General features: G+C 45.2%; 2 protein-coding genes across 7 annotated transcripts in view; one reads left to right on the forward strand and one right to left on the reverse strand.

Annotated features, from left to right (window-relative positions):
* ACP6 (acid phosphatase 6, lysophosphatidic) overlaps positions 1-12055 on the forward strand; it is an 82222-nt gene extending 70167 nt beyond the window's left edge. For 4 of the 5 annotated variants that reach the window (XM_025198197.1, XM_025198196.1, XM_006018877.3 and 1 more), the window contains exons 4-10: positions 112-191; positions 992-1079; positions 2579-2711; positions 4695-4795; positions 6114-6209; positions 6427-6592; positions 6959-7135. In XM_025198197.1, coding sequence (XP_025053982.1) covers positions 112-191; positions 992-1079; positions 2579-2711; positions 4695-4795; positions 6114-6209; positions 6427-6592; positions 6959-7099 — 805 coding nt within the window. In that variant the 3' untranslated portion in view covers positions 7100-7135. Of the gene's footprint in view, positions 1-111; positions 192-991; positions 1080-2578; positions 2712-4694; positions 4796-6113; positions 6210-6426; positions 6593-6958; positions 7136-11923 lie in introns of those variants that run through there. The other variant, XM_006018878.3, reaches the window with a different exon arrangement.
* Positions 12056-12186: 131 nt separating this feature from the next.
* BCL9 (B cell CLL/lymphoma 9) overlaps positions 12187-26931 on the reverse strand; it is a 63430-nt gene continuing 48685 nt past the window's right edge. Inside the window, exons 4-9 of one of the 2 annotated variants that reach the window (XM_006018880.3) lie at positions 24713-25026; positions 23191-23380; positions 22637-22736; positions 20026-22270; positions 17480-17740; positions 12187-15799 (exon numbers count right to left, since the gene is read on the reverse strand). In XM_006018880.3, the coding sequence (XP_006018942.1) occupies positions 14682-15799; positions 17480-17740; positions 20026-22270; positions 22637-22736; positions 23191-23380; positions 24713-25026 (4228 nt within the window). In that variant the 3' untranslated portion in view covers positions 12187-14681. Of the gene's footprint in view, positions 15800-17479; positions 17741-20025; positions 22271-22636; positions 22737-23190; positions 23381-24712; positions 25030-26931 lie in introns of both variants that reach the window. The other variant, XM_006018879.3, reaches the window with a different exon arrangement.

A 26931-nucleotide genomic window follows, 5' to 3' on the forward strand; every position in this document is an offset into this window, starting at 1 on the left:
CCCTTAGAGCTTGCAGTACTTAGAGGTCTAGGAAATTTTAAGTAGAAGGTTGCCACCCTCCTTACAGGAAGGAGATGCATGCCATTCCACCAGTTGTCTTCTCTTTTTTAGTGTCCGTTCCACCAATATAATTCGGAATCTGGAGTCCACACGCTGTCTGCTGGCTGGGCTGTTCCAACAGCAGAGAGAAGGTGAGAGGGAGGATTGTATCTGATTTGCTTCCCATTCTCATGGTCCATAGGCCCTGGACACTGTCTTGTCTCACACCTCATCTTGTTCTAGGCTTGTTGTTCCTCCACCACTTCTGTTGCCTATTGATCCCATCTCAGGTGTCTTCTGACTGTTGCCTTTTGCACCATCTCCTCAGCTTTGTTCAGGTGTGCAGGCTTTGTCTCTTGCCACCAGTGCTGCAAACTCAATGTGAATGAGGAGCAGCATCAGAAACAGATGATGAGAAACAGGAAAAGTGGCAGGTCAAAAGCAGACCCCACCCTGTTGTGCCAATCACACAGTGTACTCGCTAGCATGAGCACTAATCCATTCCCCAAGAGAGCATCTCCTTTCTGCTTTCAGAGCATTTTGCTCCAGAGAATGACCGCAAAAGTGACTCTGCAGTTCATCGCTCCAGAAGGAATGCAGGGAGGGGCAGATGCTAAAGCAAGCAACAGCCATAGGAAATTCAGGCAGTAGGACTGACCCCAGATTTCAAGAACAAGAAAACTCCCTGGGGTAGGAATTATCATGTACTAAGTGTATGGGGCTTAACATGATGGATGTTGCCTATAGATGGTGCCACAAAACTGACAAAAACCAAAACCTGGCATAGCTGGGTATGAGGACAGTGATTCTGGCACCAAAGAAGTGCCTCCAGTTGCCTTCCATAAGGATTATAGGACTGGGTCGCAGGGCCATGTCAGTAACTAAAATAGTACGAGCCATACCTCATGCTGTGCATGGTATTATAAAAGCTTCTTTTTGTTTGATTCTACAGGACCCATCACAATTGTCACGGATGAAGCAAACACCGAAATCCTATACCCCAATTATCAGAATTGCCAACGCCTGAAACACTTGAGCAGGTGAATTGCCACTCACACCTTCCCCTTTGATGTCACTATAGTGTCATAGCCTGGTAATACTTTAAAGTATCATGTTTTCATTCACTGAACTCTTCCTAGAGCAGCGGTGTACTCTGGATAGAATTAGATGCGATGTCAAAAGTAACGTGACATTGCTCAAAAAATACCACTTGACAGCATGAAGAACATCTGAGCATTTCTTGAAATATTAGTTTAATCCAGAACAGTCACATATGCACACTTGTAAAGTTACTGCATTTCTTATGCTGTGTAGTGATGCAAGTTTGTCTTAATTATGCCATTCAATACCTAACATGCTTGGATTTCTTTTATATTTGCCCTTCCTTGTTTTATAATCATTACAACATCCCTTTCATATTTATACCTTTAATTAATAAATACTCAGCCTCAAAATTACCAAATTAAATAAAAATCTATTTCTCTAAAAAAACATCTGGGTTGGAAGAACATTAAGGTGGCAAAGTTAAAGCATTCAACTTAGTAAAGGGTAGAACTGATATCGCCTCCACTGTCTCATTCCGTCTCTGGCATGTGGGCTGAGATGTGTGTTGGAGTGCACATCGCAGCCCTGTAGAAGTGATCAGAAGTCACATGCACAGACAGAATTCTTACTGTGGCTCCCCTCAATAATCTAGGATATAGAAAGGATGTAGAAAAGAAGAGTTTGGTGGCTGAATGAGGCAAACTATGATGTCACGTGCACATCATCACTGTGACATTTACAGCATTAACAACCAAATGCCCAACAAATTCTATCTGCACGTGCAAATAGCAATTTCATGAGGTAGAGGGATATAGCTGAGTTGGTGAACACTCCTTCCCTAACTCCAAAGCTACCCCCCCTGACAAAAATTTAGACACTTGAGATTTGAAGCCAGAACTAGCACTGTTCAAGGGGGCGAGAGTGGGGAAGTTTGTTTGCATGTATTTAACATTCCTCCTGAGGCAGAGGCTAGCATGGAAATGTTCAGCCCAAGTGGTTGACATTTAACAGAGTTAAAAGCAATTGAAAAGAGGGTCCTATGATAGAAAATGGTATCACTGTGCATTTCTTTGACAGCACAAAAATGTAGAATCGGTTCAAAACATCTGTTCTTTCCTTGTGAAGCAAGTTGCGTTCCTTGAAAGCACAAGTGGGCCGAGGTCCCATGCAACAGCCTGTTCACGGATGTGGAATTGCTGCTTAGGGTATCCTGCTTTGAGTGAGACATGAGTGTTTCAAAAGATTACTTCTTTTCAATAAGCCTCCCCACACTTCAAATTCTGATGACACAGCCAGACTTTTGGCATCAGAACAGACACTTAGAATCTGTTGCTTCTCACAGCAGAGCTCCAAACACGGAGGTTCCACTGTCTCCATCCTCCCACTGCTGGAGGGACAATCCCCAGTGGAAGTGTGGGCAGATTCTCCTCTTGTGCTTGCCAGGGTGTCTAAGAACCTGTGTCAAAATCTGCTTTTGTTTTTTGGCTTTGGACAGAGATAAAATGGGCAGTGTCTTGTGGCAGCCAGGCATTTCTGATGATCTGAAGACCATTAAAAAGAAGATGGGTATTGACACTGATAAGCAGGTGGATTTTTTCCTTCTACTTGACAACATCTTTGCTGAACAGGTGAGATGGGGCATACACACAGCTGCAGCCTAATAAGTTATAACAAACTGCCTGCAGTATTTCCTCATTGAGGCTCCCAGTCCTTCAGGATGACCTATGCAGACAGTTCCCTGGGCTAGAGCAAAACTCCACTGAAGTCAGTGGCATTTCACAGGCATCTGTCTGTGAATCCCAGTAGGCTAAAGCAAGTCCTTAAGGAAGCAGCAGATTGGAGGAATGTTGTCTGAACAAAGGGCCTGATTCTGTACAGTGCTGAGGACACTTTCCATGGTATCAGCGGAGGCTGGAGGTATCTACTTAAATAATAGAAATTTTATTAAATGGCAAGATCTCCCTCCTGCATTTGGTTTATGAAGCTCAGTTGTTAACTCACAGTTACTCCCACAGTGGTCCTCTCCCAGGGCTCCCTCTACAGGCATAACACAGCTTTGCAGCAATCCAGCCACTGGTCTGAAGCATCCACATGAAGGAGATTCAGCCCTCTGGTTGGGTCCATAGAAATTCCCCCTTTTGAGGGTCAGTAGCAATCCAGAAGGCAAATGAAAGACAAATGAAATCACTCGGCATTTTGGTAGGAATCATTTTCTTCAGAGAAACCTTGTAGGTCAAAACCCCAGCTGGGCTCCAAGGTGAGTGTATGTCAGTAGCTCTAAAGTTACTGACTTAGTAGTCAAGGCCCTTCCTTTCTGTAGGGAGAGGGACAACAGAGGCATCTAAGAAGTTCCTGCCTTCATCCAAACCCCTTTCTCTATCTGGTCTACCACCAGTTGGGTGACACTTCTCCTTTTGAGCTTCTTCTCTCTGACATCTCTTACAGGTGTGGTGAAGTAGAACTGATTGACCCCATTAACCCTGTGGTGACAAGTATAGGGTTTGTGTAAATGCCTTCCCCATCACAATACATATTTGCAAAGTGTTTATATGATCAACAACTACAGACCCGTTTCCACCCTGCTTCTCTCACGGTGCACATGGTCCAGATCTAGTCCCTTTCCAGTGGTTGCTTTGGTTAACTTGTGTAAGAACAGGTTATGTGGATAACCTTGAGAAGGTCCAGAGGGCTGTAGGTATGGTTATGGGCCTGTAGGTAAGATTCTACAAGGAGAGATTGAGGGACCTGAATCTCTTCAGCCTCAGCAAAAGGAGGCTGAGGGGATCTTGCAGCCATCTGCAAATTCATCAGGGAGGGTAGCAAGGAATAGGGGACACACTGTTTACCAGGTCGCCCCTTGGGGTTATTAAGAACAACAGCCATAAACTGACAGAGAGCAGATATAGATTAGACATTAGGAAAAAAAGTCTTTACAGTAAGGGCTGCCAAAATCTGGAATGGGCTTCCAAGGGAGGTGGTGTTCTTCCCTACCTTGGAGTTCTTTAAGAGGAGAATTAAACAAGCACCTAGCTGGGGTCATCTGACTCCAGCGCTTTTTCCTGCCCAAGGGCAGAGTGTCGGACTCAATGATCTACAAAGGTCCCTTCCAACCCTAAAAATCTATTAAATCTATGAACAGTCTTCATCCTAGCCTTCCTCTTGAGTTTGGCAGCCCCTGGTTTTCCTACAGGACACCTATTCTCTGTCTCAGTTTCCTCTACCTGGGAGAAGGGGAGGAGCTCAAAGCCTTTTTTGATAATCCTATCATAAATTGACGGATTAGGACCCCCCCTGCTCCGGCTGTCAACATCTCCATCCCATGGCAATAAAATGAAGTATTTTTGTTTATATCCTCAGGCACAAATGTGTGTCTTCCATTTGTATAAGCACCAGCTCTTCTGTCAAATAACCTACAAATGCTAAACTACCAAAGACGAGTAATCGGTCACCAGTATAGGTTCACAAAGGATGTTTCTGGTGCAGAACCAATAAATGCCCAGATTTAGATATGGTGTGCACATATCATCTGTACCTGGTCTCCATAGCTGACTCCTTACCAAGGCAGACCTAATGGCTGCATGCTGTTTGTTTTACCTTGCCTGTTTTTCCAGGTGCACGACTTGCCCAGCTGCCCTGTGCTGAAGAGCTTCCTGCACATGATCGAGCAGCGATCTATTGACTCTTTCCTTTACATCATGGCGTATGCTTCCAGGTGGTATTTTCTACTCCTGCCTCCACTCTTGGGACAGTCCTGAGTAAAAGGAGCTTGGGGGAAGGTTCCAGCAAGGGAGGCTGAAGCAAATGAGCATGTACCCCTTTTATAGAACATAATTCCAGATGCATCAAATCTAAACCCCAGTAAGCAAATAGCTATCCTGGTGATGCATCATTTGTTACACACAGCAGGCCTGTGATTAGACCATGAATACTAGGGGAAAAATTGAGAGCAACTTCTAGGCTTGCAAAACACGACATAAAAGGAATCCAATGCTACACATAGCAAATAAAGTTCCTCCTGATGGTGTGTGGAAGTGGCTTTGCTGCTGCTTTAGCACCTGTGACAGTGAACTGCAAGTCTTCCTTTAAAAGCAGGCTCAGAGTTGCTATGCTTTCCAGTACTGGCGATGCTTTTGCCTTCTATTAGTTCAGTAGCCAGTAATATTTTCCTGGATCATTAATTACACTGTTTTGGGCTTCCCTGCCATCCTCCCTCTAGTTACATAGAAAAGACTGCATGTCAAAACCCAATGTAACACTTCCCAGATAGTACTTAACAAAGCGAGAACTTTGACCAGATGTTGCTTTATTGAAATCAAAATGGGAGGGGAGGGAAGAATGTTAAGTAAAGATATCATTAGAAAGGTTTGTCAGAGAGCATCCCAATTCTGCTGCCCCCCCGGTCAGTGCACTCATTTGGGAGATGCAGCCTCAAGTACCTGGCCATCCCACAGGAAGTACTCTAACCCCTAGGTTATTGGCTGTTCTATGATAGGCATCTCTCTTGCTTGTGATATTTCTCTCTCCCAGCCCTCCCCTCCTAACCCCCTCCAAAAAAATTCAGGTCTCAGATTTGTCCCAGATAGGAACAAAGAGCAGATCTTGAAACCCCAGTACTTATTGCAAGGTGTGACTGTTCTCTAGCCAGCTTCAGTCATATCCCTTCAGCTGAAATCTGTATATTCAGAAAAGAAATGGGGAAGTGAAATAAAGTATAAATCATCAAGAGTTCTCACTTTTTCTCTTTGCAAGGCCCAAATCTTGAGAGACTTGTCTTCTTGACACCTCTCCTCCCACTCACAATCAGGAATCTTTACACACACACTCCTCCAAGATGCACTTGCATAAACATTTCTGGCATCTAAGCAATTGCTTTAATGGAAAGTTAACAGTAGGAATTGTATTTAATGGTTCTTGGTTGCATTTCATATACTTTATCACCTAGTAATAAGAGAACAAGTCCCCAGGTCTCAATAGCAATTGTCTAAACCTGAACAAAATAGGAACTTACTTTCAAATTCTGTCTCTTCTAGGGAAGTTCTTCAAATGGCTGTTGGTCCCCTTCTTTATGCACTCCAAAAAAATATGCTGGAAGCAGTGGCTTCACCATCTTCAGCTACAACAGCCAGGTACAGAACAAAATTGTTTCTCTGTCCACGATGAATTCCAACTGGCTGCCCATGAAGAACTGTTTCAAATAGCAATTGAATGAACAAGTAGGGAAAAGCTAGATGTGGCAGTTAAATGCTAATCCAGCTGTTAGCCAAAGGTAAATGAGTGATACCTAGAGATCCCTGGAGAAATAAATGTAGCTAACATTTACTTTAGCATTTTTCTCCCCATCAGAAAGTTCATTCTCTATGCTTCTCATGATGTTACTCTCATCCCTCTCTTGATGGCACTGGGAATCTTCGATCACAAATGGCCCCCGTATGCCTCAGATGTGACAATAGAACTGTATCAGCACCAGCATTCCAAAGAGTGGTTTGTACGCCTGTCTTACTGCGGACAGGTAAAGGACCTTTTTGGCATCTCTCTAATGCAAGCACTAGATATTGGGCCTCCCTCTCAGATTTGCCTAGATATGCAGCCCACTAGGCGGTGGAGCGAGTTTGGCTTGGTAGCATGGACACAGGACAGGTAGTCAGGCTCTTCATCCTCTTCCTGACTAGCCCAGTTCTGTACAGGCTTTGGATAAGGGTCTTTGGTTTCAGCTTTTCCAATTTTCCCTTAGGCCAATTGCTTGTTTAGTTCATGGGGGGAGGAAGATTTTCGAAGTGCTTTAGGATTATCCACCAGGAGCTTTGGCCAAGCAAGCATTGTTGCTTTAAAAACATAAATAAATAGAAGAGCAGACATACAAATGGTCTCTTTGCAGGAGCAAGTAGTGAAAGGATGCAAGACAGGTCTGTGTCCACTGGAAGAATTTCTAAACGCTGTCTCTCACTACATCCTGAGTCCAGAGGAGTACAGTACCCTTTGTTCCCAGATGGAGAAGAAACAGCAGACTGTCTCATAATGAGCATTTTAGATTAAATTCAGTGTATTGCCTAAACTTTTTGTTCTTGAATTCTTTCACCTCTCCAATCGAAAAAGTCCCTCTGGCGATGATTAGACCAATTTATATCAGTCACAGGATTCTACAGGTATGCATCGCTGGTAACAACAGTATCGGAAGACACAAGAGGTAGCGGAGTTAACGGAATCTCTCTAAATTTCTGTGTTAAGTACTGCCTCTCAAAGTAGGAGCTGGACATAAAAGCACAGGGAAGGAGGCTGAGGATCACTGAAAAACCGAAGCTGTACACTGACTTGCAGCTGTAACGATAAGAACAGAAAAATGCAGCTCCATCACCCCTAACAGCAGTGATAGAAGCATATCTCAACAGCCAGCCTACTAGAGAAGCTTTTCCCTGTACCTTGGTGGTGGTTCCAAAGAGCACCACGTTAGCTACTGTTCCCTTCCACACCAGTGAAGTTGCTCTGCATAGAGAAGCCCACCCCACAGGTACACACATGCTGCTTGGAACTTGTGCATAGACCTCACCCTGTTCTAAGGGGATAGACGCTCCCACTCTATTTTGCCCTGTCACGGTAGATCTGGAAATTCTTCTGCTTTGAGTATGCAAATAAACAGAGGGAACCAAGAACAAATATTGGAGCAGATCATCACAGCACAAAGCACACCAGAACCACTGGCCAAGTTTCTAGGTGAACTCTTCAGCTTCAAACAATAGTTTGCTTTTTAAGCTTATGAGTCCAGATTTCACAAAGCCAGGCTGGGTCACATCTGGCTTATAGTTAACCAGAGAGCACTAAAGCAGCGTTTTTCAACCTTTTTCATTTGTGAACCCCTAAAAAGTTTCAAATGAAGATATGGGCCCCTTTGAATCATGTGGGTATTCACATACTTTTAATTGATCATAGTCATCTTTCACAGACCCCTTAGACAAAGTCTGTGGACCCCCAGGGGTCCGCAGACCACAGGTTGAAAACCACTGCTCTATAGCATACCAAGTGTTCCTGAAAGTGCTGTTGGTTTAGGTGGCAACACTTTCCTCTGCTGTAGTAAATAGTAAGGAGCACTATATTTCCAGAGGTGGTACTCTCAACTTAATGTGCAAGTCATAAGTCCTGATTGCTTTTGGCTGCCCATGTTTCCATGGTACCGTGTGATGCCCTGAATTGCTTTAGGAGGAAAGGGCTGCTTGGGGTCTGTCTACATAAATAGCTCTGCAGTTTGCTCTGTACTGCAATCCTTTTCCAGATTGCCGGGCTGCTGCTATAATTCATGCAGTGCCAGGTACATGTAAACTGAAAGTGCTCTTAATTAGAAGTGTGGGCTGCATTTGCCTCTCCCCTTTCTTTAGACAACCCCCATGTACCACTGTTACATATTGACAAAATGCATAATGGAAGGCATAATTTGCATGCTTAAATACAGAGTCTAAAGTTCACTGCATGCAACAGCAGTCAGAAAAACCAGAAGCAAAAAAAAAAATCATCATTCTCCATCAAGTTCTTTAAGCATCCTGAAAATAAGTGTCACTGCAGGTGTCACCTGAGCAACTTGGGTAGGACATGGCACAAGTGCTCAGGGAAGAGCAATGGAAGCAATTAAAATGTAAAAAATGCCTTATTTATGAAGAGATTGGAAAGATCTGGCTTGCTTAGAAAGGAGAGGTAAGGGTCATCATCACAGGTGGTCTGGTGCAATGATTAATGGTATGCCTAAGGTAAAACAGGAATTATTTTTCTCATACTACAAGAACAGAACAGCATCCAGTGAAAGAGAACAGCAGCAAGAATTAAAACACTCTGCAACTACGTAGTGTGGCACAGATACCCCAAGCTCCAATCTGCTCAGAAGAAGCTGCTCTCACATTTTAGTCATTACCAGTGACTAGCAGCAATAGTTCCTACTACACAACTTGGAGGCAATGTGGTTAGAGCACACTAAAGTTCAAATGCACTGTGGGCTGGGGTCATTTTTCAGGATCTATTAAGAGTAATCTTGTGTGTACATGGTTTCTGGCACACTAGGACACCGATTCTGACATCCAGACACTTCTGCAATGGAAAAAAATATATAACTCCTTTTTCTGAGAGCAGATCAGTGTCATTTAAAAACACCGACCACCACCTATCCTGGAGGAAGTCATTAAGACTTGATGATAATGGTAAGTTTTACATGAGGAAACTTGAGCTGCTAACTGATGTTAGTCAATCCAGGCTTTGAGAACAGATGTTGTAGCTGAAACGGCCAAAGTTTAGACATGTTCCCAGCTCTTGCAGGGAGAATTCCTGTTCTCTAGAATCTTGAGAAAGAGTTGATGGCCATAGAGGTGCATCATGTTCTTATAAGCAGCTCAGCCAGTTCACATTTCATCTATTTCACATTTCCCTTACGTAACACTTACCATTCCCAACAAAATAGCTGACATAAGAACGTGATGCACCTCTTTCTCAAGGTTCTAAACTGAGAACGAGGATTCTCTGCAAGAGCATGGAGCATGTCTAAACGTGGCCATTTCAGCTACACAAAACATCCATTCTCAAAGTCTGGGTTGACTAACATGTATTAGCAGTTCAAGTTCAACCTCAGGCTCCCTGATAAGCTGAAACTTGAGCTGCTAAACCCTGAAAACCCAAGTTAGTCTTCACTGCTATTTTAAACCCAAGTTAGTTGCGCTAGCCAGCACAACAGCTTAACATAACCTATTTATTTGCAGTATAGATATACCCCTACAGACTATGCAATGGACATCCTAGTATAAACAAAAAGCAACTAATGCAACTGAATCCCATGCAATTAGCTCAGCAGCTTCTGCTACACTGTTTTCCTTTCGTGAGATACAAATTTGATTTAAGATGTCCAGTCCACCTCCCCCTGAAAGTGGCATCAGGTTTTTAAATAAACATCTTCCAATCTTGAGGAGAAACAATTCTGGGAAGTAAAGTTCTGATGTCAGTTTAAATCTTGAACAATATAGTAAAAAACACTAAGAGTTGCTTCTCACCAAGAACTGGTTCTTACACCAAGCCACTGCTGGTGAACCTGGCCTACAAAGTGGTGCTCAAATGTAGGCCATTGGAAGAGTAAGTGGCCGGTGAATCGGTTGCATTTGGCAGGAGCCCTGCCATAGAAAGTATTAGTAGATCTTTTTTAAAGACACTCCAGCTGTTTAACACGCAGTGAGCTACACACGGTGATGAACTGTCACATTTCTTAACACTAGTTAGTTACACAAATACTTCGAAATTATCTAAACTGGACGACTTGAAACCTGTGGGATCTTCTCAAGTAAAACTTCCTTATTGGGAAGAGAATGAAGAGAATAGACAGTTAGCCATGAAAGATGGGTGGGGGGGGAAGTTGGGGGTTTTTTATTTGAATAGTAGCTGCTATTGAATTGATGGAGTAGATCACAGTATGCTACTAAACCAGAGATGTATCCAGCTTTAACCATCATTGTTCCAGGAATACCAAACAAGTTCAGAGCAGTAGGATATAGTGTAATTAATTGTTTGCTGGTATTACATGGCAAGGAACATTTAGGTTGGACTTGAAGGTATTAAAAATTGTGGAGTGTTGTAGAAACTAGAAGCCAGGCATGCCTTTTTATCCTGTTAGAAAAAGAGAACAAGCCCAATCTTGATAAAATTAACACAAACAGCACCAATAAATGAAGTTGTTTACAGCATATTTGGGATATGTAGTCCTGAGTGCCTGAGCAGTTCACAACAGATGCTAAACCAAAGAGGTCTAGTTTTTCTATCAAATTAGAAGCACAGATGTGGGTATCTAAATTCATGCCCAACCATGAGGCTCACACACAGATGCTACTCGGGCAGTAACCCATCTCACTACCTTTCAAGATCCCACACAAAATCAGATCCCAGAAGTCTGAGAAATGTGGCAAGTCTTCTTTTGAAATGTCAGTCTTTAAAGGTGTCATCCTGTCCTGCCTTTTCTCTGAAAAGTTACTTACTGAATACTATTAGAAGCCCATCATTAAACTAGCAAAACTAGCTAGTTAGTTAATCAATCCTCATTTGCACTGCTTTTGAATTCTATAGCATGACCCATGACCCCAGGGTCTTGTTTTGGCATCTGGTAAGAACTGCTGATTCACTTTACAGATGAAGTGTTCTCGATGCCGAAGTGTACCACTTCTGACAGATTCCAAGAATTTCAACTTTCTGATTTTGCACAGGTTACCTTTAGTTTCCAATGCACCATCTGCTGGCTTCCATTTGTGTCTTTTTACATTTGAGCTGCAGCACAGCCATTTGGCATGGGAACATATGAACGCCAGAATGTCTTTTCCCATTTCACTAGAGAGGAAGAGCAGCCAAGCTACTTCATTCTTTCAAACAAACAACACAGGAGGGGGATTTGAAAAATTATTTTTTTTAAATGGGACTGAATACAAAAACTAAAAGTGGGTCCCTCTTTACCATCTTCAACTGCACCTTAATAACCAGAGCTGAGTCAGGGGGACCACTGATTACGAGGTGGAGAGAACAGAACCAGATGTACAGATCCCAAAGCAAACATGCAAGGCTGGCATCAAGAAAATCCCTTCATTTGTAAAGTGAACCTAGAATGGAACCATTGAGAGAAACAAGGAAGCCCAGTCTGCATTCCAAAGATCTTTTCTCTCACTTGAGCATAGGAGTCCAATTTTGCAAAGGGGAATAACTCTTCCAAAGGCAGTGGATTTTCCCCAATGTAAAAAAAACTTATGTTAGCAAGATGACAACCAGGTCCTGAAATTTTGCAGTTTTGAAACCTGTATTTTTTTTTAACCCTCAATATGCAAATCTTTAATACATGCAGATTTTCTCCAGTTCTGTCACCCCTTTCTGACTATTCTTCAACTACTACGAACCCCACCAAGGTCAGCTTTGAAGCTGTGTATTCTCTCTGATCCCCCACCCCAGCTACAGCGGATCACCCTGACTTCTCAAAGGTTCGTCTATTCAAGTTGTATCAATGGGGACAGCAGCACTGTGGAAGATTGTAAACAAACTCCAGGGTATTTCTAAATGAAACGAAAAGGTTACTTTATTCAACAATATAAAAATAAGATTCAGAAGTCATATTGCAAGAGTGTTAACACTTAAAAAGTTTGCACTATGACACTTTCCATGCAAGTTCCTCAAAGGGATGCTATACAGCCATTTAAAAATGGTACTTTGCATTGTATTAACAAAATTCAAGGTGTCACTGGTAGCTCTCACTTAAACCTTGACAAACCTAAGCTGCAAGCACCCTGCTCTCTCTGCTAGAGGGAGCCATCACAACATATACTATATTTTGTCAACAGAACCATTCCCACCAGAAACAGTTTCAAATTTAGTGACAGCACAAAGGTGAATTTTGAAAGAGCCAATATACTTTCAGGGATGCGTGCATGCAAAGGTACACATGTTCACTTATTCTGTTACATACACAGTATTAAGTGACTAAAAATCAGTGAACTGCTATGGACAGCAATTTTTTTCCAGCACATTAAGAGTCACTTAACTTTCAAAAAATGTGGTTAACAAGTCAAAAGCCATTTGTCCTCCACAGCAAATTACAAGTTTTGACAAACTAACCCTTAACTACTTATTGAAATAGTTTTGACACAATGGTAGCAGGAAGAAGGAACAAATTAAAACTGTTACTGAACTAGCAATGTTGAAGGAGCAGACACAAAACACCATGTGTTTCAAGCAAGGAGCCACGGAACAATGTTGTATCTTTAAGGTCCTCTGCACAACACATCTCAGTCTCCAGAGCTCTGTGAATGAAGCCAAACTCATAATCGGTATTTTAGTATGTCGTCTTCCCCCCCACCCCACCCATGCATGCAACTGTAAACTGATTGTTGAAATTCTCAGGAGGAGGTTTGACAAAACAGACAGCGGATTAAGGAGCGATCAATGAAACAGCAGCAAGGCAACACTTTACCCAGCAGGGTTGTCTAGATAAAAAATCTGTTCACTGAGGATTTATCTATTACCTTTGTCATTTAAGCTCACTTGTTCCCCCTTTACCTCAGCCTCTAACCCATAAGTCAGAGACCTCAACTCACTCAGGGCCACTCAGCGTGACAAAGAAACCATGTATTGTGCTTCAGTTAGAAAGGTTGGCAGTGAAGACAGAGAGAGAACCTGCCAGTGTCATGCCTTCATACTGTTGCGACAGATTGGAGATAGCTGCCTTGGATTGCAGCAAGAACCACTGTCCCAGAAGGCCCTCAAATGCTGAAGGAGGCTGTGGACAGCATCTCTGGGATCTGCCCCTTTGAAGGAAGGGCTAAACTCCAAGAAAAACAAGTTCTACTCAGTCCAGGGGGAAGTGTACAGAGGAAGTGACTTGAGGGGGGGGCACAGTCACCTACAAAGCAGCTCCAAAAACTTACAAAAGCAAGTCCCATCTAACCTCAAGCATGATTGCAGTCATAAAGTGGATCAAGCAACGTGATGGCCAGTCACCTGAAGTACACAGGACACTGCTGGATTGGATAAAAAAGACAGTTCATTTTTGTAAGAAACAATATATTTTATTTTTCTGACACCACAGCCCTGGCGAGTGGTTTTGTACCAAATTTAATGGAGGTTACACAGAACGTTTTACGCTGGGGAGGAAAAAAAAATAACCACAAAAAAAATCCTGGATAACTTTTAGTGTCTGTTCCACTCCCACATTAATAAAATCACTTGGGGTTTCTAAGAAAAGGAGAATAGGAAACAGTGAGAGAGACTACTGTAGGATGTAACAGCGTCCAAGTCCAGCCCCTTCCTGAAAGTGGGAAAACTGCCCACAAGGAGAGGCTCTCCTAGATTTACTCCCCAAATAACACAATGTATTGCAGCTGCCATAGGAGGAGACAGACGGGGACGGAGAGAGAAGCCTATTTAATAAGGAGTGGGAGGGAGAGACAGAAGGTGCTGGACAGCACTCCATAATTTGAAAAATATGTCCTTAACTTATTATTTATTTCTCTTAAAAGATTCCCCTCACTGAACTTAAGTTCCTTTTTGTGCTTTTCATTAATACTCTGCTCTGAGGTCGTAGTTTGGTTTTCTATACATTGGAGTTGAAGGAAAATAGTCCGAAGTTCTGAAGATGGATTCTCCACCTAAAGTAAACAGCCTAGAATCCCATTCTCCTCTCACCCCAAAGACTAAAGTCTCTGCTAAAATCCCTTTTACAATATAGTACAGTACACAAAAAAAACCCAAAAAAATAACCAAGAGTCCTGGGAGAAGCCAGTCCGAAGGACGTAAACATACAGAGAATGGTGCAACTTGTGACAAATGGCAATTCTCAAAATACAGCTACAGATTCTCAAAGCAGGTGCCATCACGGGATACCCAAGTCCACAAAAATAATTTTTAAAAAATAAATCTTAAAAAAAAACAACCTGTTAAAATGAATATTTTTTTTCAGGTAATTCCATACATTCGAAATTTCCCAAAGTGTCCTCTGGTCTCTTTTCACCTATTGCATGGCCAAACTGTACTCCTGAAGCTCCCAAGAAAGCCCTCAGGATGTGGAATCTCATCTTGACAAGGATGTGAACATCCAGTCTTAGGGTAGCAGCTTAAAACATCATGTTCCCTGGATTTCCAGGGCCTTGGCTAAATCCTCCCATTCCAACATCAGCAGCCATACCTCGGGGTCTCATCTGGGGGGGAATCATGATGTTCTGTTGGGGTCCCATCATGCCCTGCATTGACATCATCATGCCAGGTGAGCCTACAGGGCCTGGATGACTATATATCCCAGCAGGGGCTCGGTCCTTGCCTGGAATCATGCCCACTGCAGCCACTGGATTACTCATGAGTGTGGGCTGGCCAGGCATTGCCGTTTGTGCTGGTGACATCATCCGATGATGAGGTCCCATCATCCCTTGCTGTAGAAAGGCAGGCGGTCTCATTGGGTTATGGCCTGGCATGGACGGAGCTGTTCCAAGGGGGATGTCAGAAGTTCCCACTGGCCCTGGACCTCCCATGCCAGGTAACGTTAGTCCCATTCTTGGAGTCTGCTCTCCTATCATTCCCTGCATGTGTGAGAATCCAGGCCCGGGGCCCTGAGGCTGCTTGCGACCTGGACCTTCCCCGCGAGGGAAATACTGCAGTGTCTGGCTAGGCTTCTCTGATGGAATAATCCGGGACAGGTCAAACTCTGGTATTCCAGTGGCTCCAGGGCGGATCACCTCCTGCAGCTCTGGATCAGTGAAAACCGAAGGCATGTTGTTTCCAAGAACCGTGAAGGAGTCTGGACCACCAGGGCCTCCTGTCTTGCAAAGTGCTGGATCCGTTGAACTTTGGGGCAGGTTGGTGGGACGCCCAAGAGGTCCTTCTCCGTGGAAGCCCATTCCAGCTGGGAAGTTGCCTTGCCCTCCACTAGGGCCATTGTGTGGGAATGGCACCTGCTGTGGAGGGGACTGTACTGGAGGAAACCCCTGCGGGAAGCCCAGGCGTCCTTGAGGTACCATTGGAGGATCTTGGGAACTGTGCCCCATCATCGGATTGTGTGACATCAAGCCAGGTCCCACAGGGACCCCATGAGGAGGTATATTGGGTCCCATTGCATTTGGAGAGGGCATCTGGTTATTATGGGAAAGAGGTTGGGTCATTCCCATTGGGCTAAGGGTTGGCATCGGACCCACTGAGTTCGGACCTGAAATTCGAGGATTCTGAGAGTTAATGCCCATTCCTAGAGGAAAAACACACAAAACAAGAGGAAAAAACAAACATTTAGAGCCAAGATAGTAAATAAAGATACAAGAACTTTCTGTAATATTCCTAGTCACAATTTAAACAAACAAACAACGCAAAAAAACACAGGGCTAGAGAAAATACCAGAATAGCAAGCACCATTGCTAAATGCAAATTTATTTAACTTAAAAATACAGAATGGCCATAAGCATCACTAAGTCTCCCCTCACACACACAGCACCCCATCATTTTGATAAAACCCTGCTCTCAAAGTAGAAACTAAATCCAATTTATTCCTTCAGTTTTGTCAAAGCTGCCAATAAAGGGTCAATTGGTGACAAATGGGTGTAATACGTTTGTCAACATACACAGGCATTTGTCCACTGAAAGTTGACCGAACATCCCTTTCCAGACATACAAGATAGACAGTTGTCTTACCATAATTAAAGCTAACTGAATAATATTGGTCATGTGTATTATTACTGTTTATTATGAGTAGATCATACATGCTTAAAGTTGTCATCAAATATCTATTCAACTGGTCAATTCTTCCTTAGATACTTCATCACCTCTAATCATTGTTTTCCCAGGCTGATGGTGAACCAGTGACAAACAGGTGAACTCTCCATATATCCACTACCAGTTCATTACCTTGTCCTGGGATATTCAGTCATCATCTTTTTCAATTCAGCTTGCTGGGTGCTTTTTAAATTAAAAAAAACCCCACTTTAACATTATACCTGAGTGTATTCTTGACCAGTAAGCAGCAAGATCATAACTATAAATACATTCATCCATTATACAACAAGTCTACAACCCCAGGGGACAAAAAGTTCCTCCCCTTCTTCCCTAATCCCTGTGCAAGGAACAGAATAGCTTTCCCTTGCTCTGGCAGTCCAGACAGTCACCACACTGCATTCCTTGTGCAAGAAGGTGCATGTCCTTGGGAACCACTCCAACCTTTTCTTCTCTAATAGCAGCTGTATACGGAAAACAGAGGAAGAGGAAGAATAGATGGTCCTGTGTCTATGCAAATTGATGGAACTTCTTTAATACGGAGTAAAGCCAGCAGAACAGTCTTTTCCCAGCTAGCATACTGTAGGCACGTCAACACATTCATTAAATGCAGTGCCTACTGCACATTAAATTTAGTACTTGCAGAAGGAAATACTAAATAAATGCGCAGTAGGCTTCCCTACATTACATTAACACAATCGAATGCCTTTTTCGTGACAGTTAATGTGCAATAGACTAATACTGCTGCACATTAGCATAACAACACAGTTTTTGCTGTGATGCTGTAAAGCGCAGACATTCAGTCTATTGCATATTAAGTGTCTCATGCAGGCACGCCCTGGATGTCTAATCCCAGAAACTTCTTCACACCAGCTGTCCTCATTAAACATAGGTACTCCCACTGATTTAAGTACCTACCTCACCACAGAAAAGCTTTACAGACACTGTTGGGATATATTATGCAAAAAAAGAAAAAAAATCTGGTTGCGAGAAGAGAATTCCGGGAACTCGTCTGTGAATTTACTCTTCCTCCTCAAAAACATTTCACGGTGACACTCTTCAAAGCAACCTGTATTAATTGTCCTTCCCACCTGGTGCAGCTTCTAAGAACGCTCCCCTATGCTACCTGACAGCATCTGCTTATGCTGCTTCTGTTTCTTACCGGGTACATTGTTCATCGATGGCAAGTTTGGGGAACGTGCTGGAGGGGAGTCATCATCTGAGCTGGCCACAGTCTTGATGGCATCGTGGTAAAGTGGCGTAGAGCTGGGCATGGCAAACTTGGACATCCTGGACATCATGATAGAGAGGGGATTCTGGGAGAGGGTGGGTTCAGGAGGCATTGTATAGGGGCTGCTAGAGGGAAGATTTCCAGGGAGTGTCACAGGAGCAGACTGGCTGACAGTGGAAGGAGGTGGACCACCTGAAAAACAAACAAACAAACAAACAAACAAAACAGATCTAGTCATTTTTCTTTGGAATAATTTGTTTGCTGCTTTGTTTTTTTAATTCCCCTCCTGGACTCTCACTAAGTACAGTAAACCCAATGGTTTTCAAGAAAGGTACCAGTATGGTCAGATCTAATCTGAAATTCCCACTGATTCTCATCTAGGAGATCTCTCCAAGGATGGTGCCTTGCACACACTACAAGAAAAAAATACAAGAGAAAAATCCAGAAGTGAAGTTAACTAGTTGAAAAATTTTCCCAAATGCCAGCTGCAATTCCTAGTTCAATTATTTTCCTTTTACTTCAGGATATGCCCCAAGTGTAAGCAAAGACAGCGACCAGGAGACAGAGTTAGTGGTCAGTGCAGCACAGGCATTCTTGCAGATTTCTGGACAGTCATTAGATGCTAAAAGTAAAAATTTCCTATTTTGATTTAAGCTTCATTCTTTCACATAAAAGCTCATTTCAGTGAGAGTCCCAAGGAGTTTATCTGCTCTTATTGGTTTCATACAATCCCCTCCCTCCATCAAAAACCAGAAACAATTTTATGCCTTTCCCAACTCCATGTCCCTTCACCAACACACTTCTATCTGCTTGGGCCAGTTTTGAAGCATGAGGGCCTAATTAAAATAAATGTTATGACACAAGCAAAATGCACCACAAAACAGAAACAAGGAAAAAGCATGCAAAAACATGCACCATCATCATAGGAAGTCTGCTCTTGGATAAGGTCCCAAAGCACAAAGCATGGACACAGACTAATGCTTGACTCAGCTTCAGTTATCTGAACCGAAAACATGATGCAAACTGAACAGCCAGCCTCAGAAACCACTACCAGCAAACACTCCAGATTCCACCCCGCCACCCCATCCCCATGACGTATATGGCAGACGAACAACTCTGAAAAGGAGGACTAAATGACTTATCTGAAGAAGTCTATGGTTGCCACAGAAGTTTGCAACTCAATGTGCACATTTCAGAGTCACAAGCACAATCAATTTTTTAAAGCAGGAAATATGCCTGTGGTTCTCTCTCTCGGTGCATTTATCACCTTGAGACGCTAGAGGGCAGCGTAACCAAGCATCATACATACTCCTCTTCCCAACTCCTGCAGTCAGATTTCACAAACCGAAAAGCTCCAGAGGGCTGGTTCTACTGAAAAGCTCTAGAGGGCTGGTTCCACGCTGATGCGACTGCTGCTGCACAGAAACCCTGCACACTAAGGACCTGCTTATCTGGAAGCTTACCAAAGGAACAGACCCAGGTACCAATAAGCTTTGAATATAGAGGAGAGAGATGGGACTGGTGCTGCAGAGAGGCAAGACAGACCACAAACTTAAACACATCTACGGATCTTCTGCTAAAGTTCTTCGAGGTAAGAAAGGTATCCAGGTTGTAGCCGTATTGGTCTAGAGGCAAAAGGCATCAGAACTCAGGGTAAAGGTGATACCTTTTATTAGACCAACTAGATTTTTGCAAAGATGTCGGCACTTAGCACAGGAGGGACACCAGCCTGGGATGAGGTCTCCTATATGCTATGCTAATCAGCTGAAGACATACAATAAGGGATGTGGAGCGTCTACCTATCACCTCCTTAGCTATCTACAAAACAAGTCAAAATCTAGTTTCAGGTCAGCAAAACTCCTCCCAGAAGGCTGCGTCAAGGGAACCTAGAAAACCTTTACAATCCTTGTACCTGGAAAGACAGCTCATAGGGTTCACGTGTATTAAAAGGTACCTCTTGCTTCCTCGTTCTCCCAACAAACCCCTTTATTTCAAACTGCTGCTGTGATTTAAAATGGCAACATTTCTCCAGAATGCCACAGTGATTCAGAAACTAGTGGCAGGTTGGCAAAGAGAAACTGCTGAAAGCTCTTCTGTTAAAAATGATCTCTCCTCTCCCCATACCCTACATCTCCCTCACCCTTTCCTCCAGACTGATAAAAATGCCCAAGCCTCATCTTTAGGACAAGCGCAGCCTAAGTACATTCACAGCATGCAAGTGGAGAGAGAAAGAGGCAATGTACTGCAGCACTTGCTCGAAGTTCCACTCATGCACCCACCCATTTCATTCTGAGCCTAGAAACAGCCTCCTTCAAGTTGGCAAAGACAATTGCCTAGGCAGAGAAAGCTCATCTCCAACCACCACATACGTGTACATTAGGAAATTTCTGCAAATCCCCGAGTCTCTTTCTTTACACTTCAAGCTGACATCAATATAAACACAAAGTCTGCATTTGGATGAAACAAAAAGCACTGACCTGACTCCACATTGCCCAGCATGGCTGGGGACGACATGGTGAGAGATGCTTTGTGGTTTGGGGGGATCCCAGGGCTTTGCAGTGGGGGCTTTGGAGAAGAAGTCCAGCCTGGAGAAGGTGCAGGAAGGGACGGAGACTTGAGGTGGACAGGTGAAGCAGCAGCAGATCCCAGAATGGGGGGAGACTTAATAGAAGCAGCAGCTGCTGCTGCCGTTGGGCCTGCAAGCATTCCCGCCAGCTGGGATGGAGTCTGAGGTGACTTGAGGTTCCCCGAGGGAGAACCCATCATGGGAGACTGAACCTGGCGCATGGTAGGAGACTTTAGAGGGTTGATGCCAGGTGAATGCACCTGACTGGCTGCAGAGATATCCAAGGGCTTGCGTCCTAGGCTGCGTTGAGCTGGGGGAGCTGTGTTGAGGCTATTAGGGTTACTGGTGGGGTTGAGAGGTAGTGGTGGCATGTGGCTGAGCCGGTTGTTAGTCCTTTGGTCAGGCCCCATCTGCTCTCTGAGATTTCGAAGGCCAACTCCTGGGCCTTGAGACATGGGAAGGAAAGGCCTGGGACCCATGCCATACTCGTGTTGGGGATGCTCTCCAAATGGCATGGGCATCATTTTCTGTTGAGAGGGGAGCATCTCTGAGACACCCGGACGCAGTTTCATCATCTCCTCTGGCCCCACTCCAGCCTCCCTCATCTTCTGAGGCACCATGGGTGGGTTGGAGCCCATGTTAACATTCATATTCATGTCCCCTTTCATGCTGCCAGGGCCCATTCCAAACTCCAGCTCCCTACCAGGGCCCATCTGAGGAGGAATCCCTTTTGGGAAGTCCCCCCTGGAGGGGCTCATAGGCCCTTCAACTGGCATGCGAGGGAAAATGGGGTTATTCCCAGGCTCCATGTGTCTCTGTGCAGGAATCATCCGATTCATCTCCATGCCAGGCCTAATGCCTTCCATGTTCAAGCCAGGAGGAAGGCCCAATTGTTTCTCTGCCAACTGCTGCTGATAGATCTCCTCTGGCAGGCCCTGGGGATTTGGGAATCTCTCCCCTCGGCCAGGGCCGCTGAAGACACCCTGGCCTGGAGGAAAGTTTCGGCCATCTGGGATTTTTGGCACATCTTCTGGCCAACTGACTCCTGAAAGCCCAGGCCTGGATGTGGGGTTGGGGACATTGGGGCCTTCCACGTCAGGATTGATCATTCCTGCAAACCCAGGCAGGCGCATCTGGCTTCCAGGCATGTTGGGGTGAGGGGCCATGCCCCTAGGGGGCAGAGAATGAGATATATTCATACCCTCAGCAAAGGGCTCTGGACCTCCAGGTCCCCAGCCCTCCCCAGGGGTTATCTGGTAAGGAGGAGGAGGACCTCGCACCACCCCTCGAGGCCCATGCTGGTGGACCATCATGTCCTGCAGGGAACACTGCTGCACAACCACCTGCTCCTGCTTCCTCCTTTTCTCCTCATAAAACTCCTGCTGCAGCTTCAGCCAAGCCACTTGCTCAGGTGTCATGTGATCCAGGTGGTCTGGTCCAATCGGTCCAGACTGGGAGTTCATGGGCGGTGGCCCCAGGTCATCCGGTGAGAAGGGCATCTCCCTGTGTCCTTGAGGGCCAAATGGAGCCCCGCCATCTGTCCGAGGCCCAGGCCCTTTGCCTAAACTTTGGGACTGAGCCATCATGGCCTGAATTGGCCCTTCAGGTTTCTTCTGGGGACCATCCAGCACCCCTGGATTTTGGGGAGGCCCCCCACTTGGCCCTCCAGTGAATTCCTTCTCATCGGGGAAAAGCATACGCTGTATATCTCTCAGAGTCTGCAGCGAGCGCTCTCGATGTTCTAGCTGCTCTTGAGACAGTCCATCTGGATTCTCACCCAAGCTAGATGGGTCCCCACCAGATACCTGCTGGGTTGGACCTTTGGGATCAGCAGCAGAGCTGTTGCTCCCCTGGGAGACTGGGCTGACTGCTCGATTATTGGGGGTTGAACTCTGCCCAAATCCCTCAGTCTGCAATGGGGTAGAGTTAGCAGGGCTGCCCACCGACATTACTTTGCTTTCTACTCCAGGGCTGTCCTGATCAATGGGGCATGACGAGGGGGCAGTGGATTTGGATGCTGGTGCCAAAGCAGGTGGGGTCGGCTGTATCTTGGCATTCTGGGGAGGATTCTGGTCCTGTGAGGCAGCGGGTTGAGGCTGCGGCTGTGGCTGTGGCAGGGGCTTGGTTTCATTCCGAAGTGCCGTGACTGGGGTGTTCTGAAAGAGAGAGCAGTGCATTTCACTGCAAGAACTGACCATGTGCAAACACAACTGTTCATTTTGCTCAAGTATCACCCAAAGATATGAATTATGACATTTACACCCCATTCCTGTACCTGCTGGATGAGTCCAGAGGCAGGAAAATACCAACCCATAATGCTAATGCATCCCCTCCCTCCACCCGCCAAACAAACACAAACAAAAAACCTAGACTACGGATGCCTCAAACCATTCCTCGCCTCCCACCCCGCAAAAGCAAAAACAACATTCTCTCCCATCTAGAACATGCATTTTAAAACATAAATAATCTTTCCCCCAACACATACAATAGTAGCCACACAGTCCTATGAAGAGGCACCTTACCAAGGGGACAGCATTTCTCTCTGCTTTGCTGTTTGAGATGTTTTGGATATGAAAGGATATGATGGTTTCTGCCTGTCCCTTCAACACAGCTTCTGCAGCCCTGCAGACAGACAAACACAGGTGAGGCTAAAGACTGATAGCTTTCTTTCTTAAATCCCTTTCACTGTCAGCTACCAGAAAGGATAAAAGAAAACTGCCATGCTAATTTTGAACTTTTTTGTGTAGGGAGGAGAAATAAAAGTAGTAAAGGCTCAGTGTTTATAGTCTTAGTAATTACTATTTTCAGTTCACATTACCAGGTAACTCACCCCTACACCCATCCACTGCAGAGGCCATGAAACAGGCTTCTCTGTCAGCACATGCCAAAAATTAGGTTTGGAGGAAGAAACAATCATCATTTAGCAGATGTTAATGCCCTTCCCCTGACCCCCCGATGTCATATCTGCAAGCGTTTTCTAGCCCCACAGAGAACTTAAAGGAAGAAACATGCTTTGACTTGCATGTGATGGAATCGGCAAGCCACACTCACCAAGGATATTCAACCATTTACTCACTTATTGGCCATCTCTGTAGAAAAGACATAAACCACTTTGGATGGAGTCTTCTGCCCACTAGCTGGCTCTGAAGTGGCAGTCAGGCCATGGGAGGGGGTGGAAGACCTTGGGGCTGAAGCATTTGCAGGAGTCATAGAGTGCGGTGCATGCTGGGAATCCTGGGACTTCACGTGGTCAGCAGAGTTGCAGTCTGGAAGGAAAGAAGAGGTGGTGAAACAGGAAATCTTCAGTTGGGAAGCTGGCAGGAAGCTTGTCGCCCTCCCCAGCTTTGATGCTCAGCTGGCATCATGCCACCATTCTTATGAGTCCATACTCCTCCCCCAGCCAGTACTAACAGACTCTGCCTACACCATGCTTCCTCCTGCCTACATTGAGCAGCTCTGCTGGCACGACATTCATGCTGCTTAGATCTTAGCTGAAGCTCTCAGGTGCTGACTGCCTAACAAATAAGCAGGCAAGCAAATAAAAATTTAAATCCTTCTAATCTGTGTGAAAACACTTTTATACAAGACCCTTCTTTCTTGCTATTCATGCCACCTGAATACTAGCCTGCTGTACTGTCAGACTGCCCACACAGCTTCTAGCTCATGCCAGCCAAAAACAAAACCACCTCACACACAAACACATCCGTCTCTTGTCACTTTGTCAAGTCCTCTAGAAGACATACATGCAAATCCTGTAAGGCCCAATATCATGTAGCACTTTGAAAAACTGTGCAGTTTTGAACCAGCTTTCATGTGAGGACTCAAAAGCACTTTACAGACAATTAAATGTCATATCCCTCCCTGAAAGACCAGGGAAACTTTTGTTGTACTCTACATTAGAAGCGCCAAGGTGCAATGAGGCCCAGCCTCACTTAAAGGGTCAATGGCAGAAACAAGCCTAGCTCCTGCCACCCAGTATAACTTATCCACCCCCATTCACAAAACTGGCTCATATCCAAGCAGTGTACTGCTTACCACCCTCCCCCTCCACCCGAAACAGAATGGTTCCTGGGAAGCCAATGGACAGAGCAGGATGGAAAGAGGCCGGCAACTTTTATTCATATTTCCCAAATCTCTAAGGAACCAACTTCCCACCTGACCAGGGCTGCACTTCAGTTGAACACAGAACAACTGCAGAAATCCTTCCCTCCCCTACCCACTCCCATCTCAACTTTTAGATGCTTTGGGCTTGGACACAAAAGGTGTGGGCAGTTCTAGCAGTTTAAAATCATGCTAGTTTACATTGGTTCATGATAACCTGCTATAATTGTTTCATCTGCCCGTTTCTCTGCTGACGGAAGTGGAGCTAAACCATTGTAAATTTAACCCGTTTTATTTAACGAACACATGCTCCTAAGCATCAAGTCCCCCCTCCTCCCCCTTTTCAAACGGTATATCATTATGCTCATCCATAGCCACAGACAGGCAGACCTCTCAGGCAGAAAAATGCTTTGCTAATACTTGCTAGGCAACTGATCATCTCATAGGTGGCTGTCATGCCAATGGTTACATGCATGCACCTCCTCTGCCAGACATACCTTTGATTTCAGAATCGTCGTTCGGAGTGCCAGCATCTCTCTGTTCGAAGGAATCTGCTGAAATGCTTCTCTCTCTCTTCCCCTTCCCCTTGGCACCATTTCCAGCCCCATTCTTCAGCCCCATGCTTCCCCCTGGGCCAGGGTGCACTTTGGGGGGGTGACCTCCACTTTTAGGGTCACAGGGAGAGGGCTGGGACTGGCTAGTCGAGCCCCCCTGCTTGCCCTGGTTGGAAAATTTGGAATCCAGCTGGGGGTTGCCAGATGGGGACATCACTGTGGGGGGACGGACCATCACCTCCTGCTTTGATTTGGGGCTACTGAAAAAGAAAAGAAAAGCCGGGGGGGGGGGGGGGGGGAGACTACAGATTAACATTATCACAAACATGCAATTGGTCCAGCTATCACCCACAAAAATCCTCATCTCTGGCATCAGACAACGGACTCATCCAATTCAGTTGGAAAACAGGATAAAGAGATGCTGTGGCAGTAGCCCTTGCCTCCTTTTACCACACAGCTGCTGCTGAGTAAGAAACGCCTCCACATTTAGTGTTATCCAGCTTCACTTTCCAACATGCCTCGGAAGGGTTATCCAAACCAGGATCTCCCTTCTCAAGGACCCACAAGAAACAGCAGCGGGCCTGCCAGATCCCAGAAACTGCTCAGTCACATGAGGAACCACCTCTGGGGCTTCTGTCAATAAAGACAACGGTTTCTATGTACACAGAGAAGCTACTCGCACCAAGACCAGCTCAAAGAGTAAACAAACAGGGCACCATAAAGTTCACCACGCTAGAGCCGGACCCAAATGACATAATAGAGCTGGGATCACAGAAGAGAGAAACCCACCACAAGGCAGTCCAAGAGAAGGCAACAGACAGTCAGCATTTTTTCAGTGCTTGTCAGGGCAACTTGCCAGGAAAACACAAACCACTGACTATGAAAACTATTAAGCCAGCTACAACCTGCCTTTGAACACGGAAAGAGGAGCAAGCTGTCTCTACAAAAACCCCTGGCAAAATGGGGTGGAGAAAGCTTCATTAGTTTGTCAAGATATTCAGGACAACCTTTTACCTACCATCTATTCCATTAAACAGACTACATCTTAAAACTATATTTTCTCCTTGGATTTCCTGCATGCACAGTCCTGCCTTCCTCCCAACCCTTTCTTTTGCCAGTGTCACCTCCCCTTCTTCCACAAGGATCTTCTGGGAAGCCAATTTGTCTCTGCAACCAATGCTTCAAAAGGCAGTGACTATAATAGCCTCACGATCCTCACTTCAGTTGCACAGACAGCTGCTTCAGAGGCACTTCACCCAAGTTACTCCCAGCTCTTCCTGACTAGAGGATGCTATCAAGCAAACTACACTGCATGTTCCTGCACAGCACTGGCCTTCAAGGCTTCCCCCTTTCCAAACTAGCAGAGGACAGTCTCTAAGCTGCTGCAAGAGCAGGTGGATATATGCAATTTGGGTAATTTGAATCAGTCCCATGCTGCTCCTGGCAGTAGGTCACTGCAAGCATTGTGCGCAGAAGTATAAGCACACAGGTCTTGTGCTATGCAGTGCTCTCATTGTGGAACTGAAGGTGAGAAGGAGAACAGGACAGGAAGAAGCAGGATAACCATTTTTGCACAATTATTTGGTCACCTGCTTGTGGTAGAGCATGTGGGGGTTAGAGCAGCATTTTCTCAACCTGTAGGTCACAACCCAAAAGTGGGTCACAAGAGTCATGAGCAGAGGATCATGAACACGAACAAACTTAAACATGGATAAACAAACTTTAAAATGGATTCTCCTTTAAAGGAGAAAATTGTGGGAAACCGTAGCTATTCCCTCACAGGCTGGCAGAGCTCCAACCAGCAAGGGGCTGCTTGGGACCCTGCATGCCCCATACACACACCCCCTACCCCTTACACCCACCCCCTTCCCCACACACTGGGGGGCTCAGGCCTGGGGATGGGGGGCACTGGGTTGAGACTGGCCATCCATGCTTACAAATGGGTCCGGGTACAAAAAAGGTTGAGAACCACCAGGGCAGACGACATGTGGTACCTGATTGTGCAGGGTATGGATCTACCTCTGAACAGAGAGGGAAACAGGAAGTACCTCTGAACTTAGAGCTGCTTAATAGGATGAGATTCTGCAGGCAGGGCATAAAGTGGGGGGAGAGGCAGTTTGTCTTGCTCCAGTCTACAGCAAATGCTGCAGCAGAGCAGTGCC

This window comes from Alligator sinensis, unplaced genomic scaffold, assembly GCF_000455745.1.
Source record: "Alligator sinensis unplaced genomic scaffold, ASM45574v1 scaffold19_1, whole genome shotgun sequence".
In the NCBI taxonomy this organism is placed as follows: domain Eukaryota; kingdom Metazoa; phylum Chordata; order Crocodylia; family Alligatoridae; genus Alligator; species Alligator sinensis.